General features: G+C 35.7%; 1 protein-coding gene across 1 annotated transcript; it reads right to left on the bottom strand.

Annotated features, from left to right (window-relative positions):
* Window positions 1-2,586: 2,586 nt before the first annotated feature.
* Window positions 2,587-4,591, bottom strand: LOC135073615 (cilia- and flagella-associated protein 99-like). The gene has a single exon (XM_063967772.1). It carries the CDS (start codon window positions 4,511-4,513, stop codon window positions 2,735-2,737), a length of 1,779 nt encoding a protein of 592 aa, XP_063823842.1. The 5' UTR covers window positions 4,514-4,591; the 3' UTR covers window positions 2,587-2,734.
* Between the last annotated feature and the right edge of the window lie 549 nt (window positions 4,592-5,140).

Genomic DNA, 5,140 nt, shown 5'->3' with positions numbered 1-5,140 from the left:
GCGTGTCATTAAGTCATACGAGGCGCGGACTCCGATACAGTATCGTCGTTTCCCATAAAATCATGAGCAGATTCGAAATGTAAGCACATTAAGTTATCGGTCGAATTATCTCGTCCCCGGCACCAATATTTATTTGTTTCTCACTCTCGAGGGGCTTAGGCGATTGCGGGTGAAGTGTTCTCTCCCAATTAGGTGGTTATTGACGTTTTACTGTTATCGCCTTAATCTTGGAACCGTGCCCCGTATTTATAGACGGACACCATTCGGGTTGCATTTGAGATTTTGAGAGGAATGCTTTGATGGTGCAATTGAATTGTAATGAATTACTAAATTAGTAAAATGGTCGGGTACCTACATTCTAAAGAATAATGCTCTGTCGTTGTTAAAACAAAATTCCAAAAGTTATTGGTTACTTTTGTAAGCTTCAAGTAAGTAAAGCTTACTTTGTCAAGTCACTATGTCGTCAATACTGTGCCAAGTTAGAATTCTTAAAGCTCATAAAAAATATTTCCCGTAGTTGTAAATTAATAATTTTCTCAAAGTTGATTCGTGTTGAATTGTGTGAAAATGCTGAACCTTATCTCAGCAACTTATTCATGAAAAAGCTTCTAAAAATGAATAAAATCATTATGTTGTAATTCATTCAACTTCAGTCAGTACCCATGATCAGGCCACGACTATAAATACGTGTAAACGATACAGCGCCCAAAATCGACATTTATCCCAAAAAGGGAAGCTGTTAATAGAGTCGTTCAACGTTACCGGCCGAATTATCTACAAAGAGAAGAGTCGGTCCGGTGTCCGTCCGACTCGGAAATATAAATTTATTTGGTGGTTGTCGCGCGGACACGGGCGCGGGCGCCGCGGTCTATCTCGCGCGTAATCTTGAACATTGGCGTTAAAGAATTTAAATTATACGCCGCTACAAATGAACGGGCGACCTCGCCTTATTTATTGCCTTAATCCAAATTATATCGACTAGCATTTCTCGACACATTGTCACGTGATTTGTTCCATTAACACCGACTCCGCTCGATTATTATAAGCCTGGATTATGGGCTGACGATGTTTTAACAACATGTAAGTTTATGCACTAATAAAAATAGTCGTTTTAATATTCGATATCGGCCTCTTGATGATCTCTTTGGGTCAATGGTTAACGTCACCGGTGGACGGCATTATAAATTAGGACTCTCTAATCTTATTAAATATTTCGACAGATTGAATACGTGAAGAGGTTTTTTAAAATATTTTGGATCATTTTGTTCTAAAAGTAGCTAAAAACTTATATTAAAGTCTAATATTCATTCATTGAAAAGTATTATAGGTACGCCTGATGGCAATTAACATAATCACGAGGAACTGTATGTTATAACTAAAAAGTGTTAAAAGCTTATTCTAGATGGGGCAGACATGAGTAGAAGAAGGTTACATTTTAGCATAATGTGTTATGAGGTTAAATAACGATCGATTCCTGAGACTGAGAGCTTACCTGAGCCGAACGGATCCAGGTTTTAATTTTAAGGCAACGTATTACGATGACGGTGGTTGATGACGACCAGCCGAATCCTAAATCGTTTCATCATCAACAGCCCTTTACAGCCCACTGCTGGACTATGAGCCTCCTCCACTATAGTGGAGGGATTTGCCATAATCTCCACGCTTGGCAGGCGGGTTGAAGATATCTCCTAAATCGTTTAGAAGTTTGTTATTTAGAAGATGAATAATGAAATGAAACTGATCTACAAAAAAAAATTACAATAATAATAGTCCAACTTTATCAATACCCTTGTGTTTGGAAGTACGAATTCTTGTTCTTACATCGGTGCCATTGCTCGCATTTATCAAGCGAGTTGTCAACTGCGCCCTATAAATTCCAATTACTAATATTTCTCCTCGCTTACCACTAATTAAGTGAAGCAACCAATTCACGCATGCGCATCGATCGAAGCTCGCCTGAAGACACCATTAGTCTTGCTACTATACCTTTCTTTATTACAAAGAATTTTGCATGACTAGAAGGGACATCAGTGGACTGAGTGTGAGTTTACATCAAACGCGCTCGCTAGTGAGTCCAGTTTCCAACTAGACATACTTCCTACTTTACTCAATTTTGAAAGATATTTTTACCACCAATTTATAGTCATGTCCTATCTTTGTATCTCTATTTGTCATAGTATAAACCGACTCCAAAAAACATGCACTAAAAAGTAGAAAAAGAATTACTAATTACTTATTATGAACAAAATTTTTGAGAGAAACATTGATTCGATTAACTCTATCTAACTACTTATATTCAATTGAAAAAAATGAAAAAGACCCATCTAGATATACATAACTCTACGCAGTCACGCAAATTTATTGCAAGACATATCCATTTCAAAGCCTATATGCTAATATGCACTCTGCAATCAACTTTATTAAGTCGATGGCTTCAGGTATCTCTATCTGTACTTTTGTAAATTGTTATCTTGTGAATTACATTATTGTAGGAACAACTTCAATTGGCAGGGGTAAACAAAAAAGGGTAAATTAATTTAGCTAGCTAGCTTCGTTGGAAAAATACATAGTCTTTTTGAAAAGAAATATATTGCGAATTATATATTATATTCACTAAACATTACACCAATGCAAAGAATAACGTCTATGCACTGAATATTTCATGCAAGTAACAACTGTAAAAACTTTTAAAAATATATTTAACACTACATAGCCCATACTTCAAAGCACATTTTCAACCGGTCAACTGAATTCTCAATTTCCTTTTCTCTTCTAAGATTTTCTTCAAATCACTAATTTCTTTTGATGGTGATGTTTCAAGAGTCATTTTAGATTTTTTATTTTGTTTTCGCATCACTGCACGCTCTGACATGTAATTTTTAATAGAATTCTTCGCTTGTTGCAATTCTTGTTTTGCAGCGATATTCTCTTCTTTAATCATTTGACGTTTCTTCTCCAGTTCTTCGTTTAAGCCAATTTTCAAAGCTGATAACCTTTCTTGCAATTCAGCAAAAGACATTTCACATAGTGAGCCAATACCAGAAGTTTCAGTTAAATCTATTATTCTTGGTATTTTAGCTTTCTTAGCTATCATTGCAAGTATTTTTATTTCCTTAATCATGATGACTCTACGGTCTAGCTCATCTTGTTTTTCTTTCATAGCTCTAGCCAACATAATTTCGGACTCTTTTTTTAATCTGTCTGCAATTTCTTTTTTCTTGGCAGTGACTCCATGTCTGGCTTGAAGTAAATTAAGTTCTATCAAAGATAATTTTTCTACCTGTTTTCTATTTTTATCCATTTCCAATTTTCTCCATTTTTCGATATCCTGATTCCAAATCTCCTTCTCTTTTATGAATTCTTCATACTTTTTCTTGTTTTCATCATGTAATTTCTTTTTGGAAAGAACAGCTTCTTCATAAGAAATTTGACCCATCAAATGTTTCCTTTCTATATCAAGTAATCTTTCTCTTTCCCTTTCTTGGCGATCATACTCTTCCATTTCATCAATTTTAGCTGTATTTCTACATGTTGTCATCAAAGTTTGCAGCCACTGCACTTCTTCTTCTTGTGCAATTTGAATTCTTTTATTAGTTCTTTTTAAATTTGCTACCGTTTCTTTGACTGGTGGCAAAGAAGTTTTCATAGCAAATGTTGGTTTCGGCTTAAACGGTTTTGTTGCTTCAATTTCCATTTCATCTTTAATACTGGACAGGCGTTTGAAGTACCTTTCTGATTTAACTTGGGCATAATGAAAGTTTTTCGTTTTGACGTCATTTAATAAATGTGAGGCTTTTTGTTGATTTTTTTCATGACTGTGTTTCAGCCTTTGATCAATCACATTTTTTGTAAGCATTCTTTTTTTCATACGCAATGAATTAGGTGGAGTTACTGGCAGAGATACTTGAGGTGGAGATACCGGTGCCTCTTTAGTTTTTCTATTTAAAACATTTAGTTGCACTGGTACCGTAGGAGGCTTCAGCTTTCGGCTTTCTATCTTTTTTACGTACTCTGCGTAGCTATGGGCCATTTCACTAATGTAAGGTTGCCAAGTAAATAGTGGACTTATTATTTTCTCTGTTGTGTAATTAGTGTCATAATAAGCTTGAGCTATTTGAGACACAAATGTTAGTACTTCATTGTTACTCAGAAACTTCGTAAATGTACTTAAAAGAGGCTTACTTAAATTGAAAAGGCATTTGTAAAGAAATTGCATGTCCTTTGGTGTGATCTGAAATGTTAGAGCGTGGAGGATAACCATGAAATAATCTTGATCCTCTTCGGTGAGCTCATCAGACATGTGCGAAGCAATTTCTTTCAAGAATTGTCCATGTTTCTGAATTCCTAAAAATGTCTCGGCAATCCAGGAAAGTTTCGAGTCCTCGATGGTATCGGGACATTTTTCGATATAAGTTTTCATATACTCGTACGGCGACACTTCGTTCGTAGCACCGTAATCAATAATGATATTCCTCAGCATTTTAACATTTCCTGAAGTGTGGTAGTAAACCATTTTTTAAAAATGGTTTACTATTTTCATGAAATTCAGAAACGAAATGAAAACATGACACAAAAACGGACACGACAAACAATTTTGTTGACAAGTACTGTCACTTGACAGCCATCATACTCTAAACGAGCTGTAAAGTAGTGACCAAAGAGATTTTATTATTGTTTTTGAGCAACATATTAAAACAATATTATTATTTATCCGCAATTTCAGGATTTTCAGGATCTACCTAAGTTCCCTAATTTTGGCGAATTTTTAGATAGTTTAAGGACTGGTTGAGTTTAATATGATAGTTCTACACAAATGATTCTCAGAACATTTTTAACATGCACTGAGATAGTCGAGTAATCCAGGGCAAGGTGTGCTAAACTGTCCTTGGACCCATATAATGAATCAGAACTTTTAAATGTATAATTTCCAGTTCCCACAATCAATTGACGATGTCATCTCGCTCAAGAAATCCGACACGTAATAGGCAATTGTTAACAAACCCTCTGTTCATCATACAGTCCTGTCACGGCAGGCGATGGGAGTAAGTATTTAATTAGACAGCAGTCTGTTTTCGCCGGCCCTGTCATTAATCAATCACTCCGACGCGAAGCTATTATTCGACACCTCGACACCTCCGGG

Source organism: Ostrinia nubilalis, chromosome 7 (genome assembly GCF_963855985.1).
Source record: "Ostrinia nubilalis chromosome 7, ilOstNubi1.1, whole genome shotgun sequence".
Lineage (NCBI taxonomy): Eukaryota > Metazoa > Arthropoda > Insecta > Lepidoptera > Crambidae > Ostrinia > Ostrinia nubilalis.
The sequence above is the reverse complement of the archived record's forward strand: the minus strand, read 5'-3'. Positions and strand labels throughout refer to the sequence as shown.

Excerpts from the sequence above, each read along its gene's own strand:
- LOC135073615 (XM_063967772.1), bottom strand. The coding sequence starts at position 4,513 with ATGGTTTACTACCACACTTCAGGAAATGTTAAAATGCTGAGGAATATC.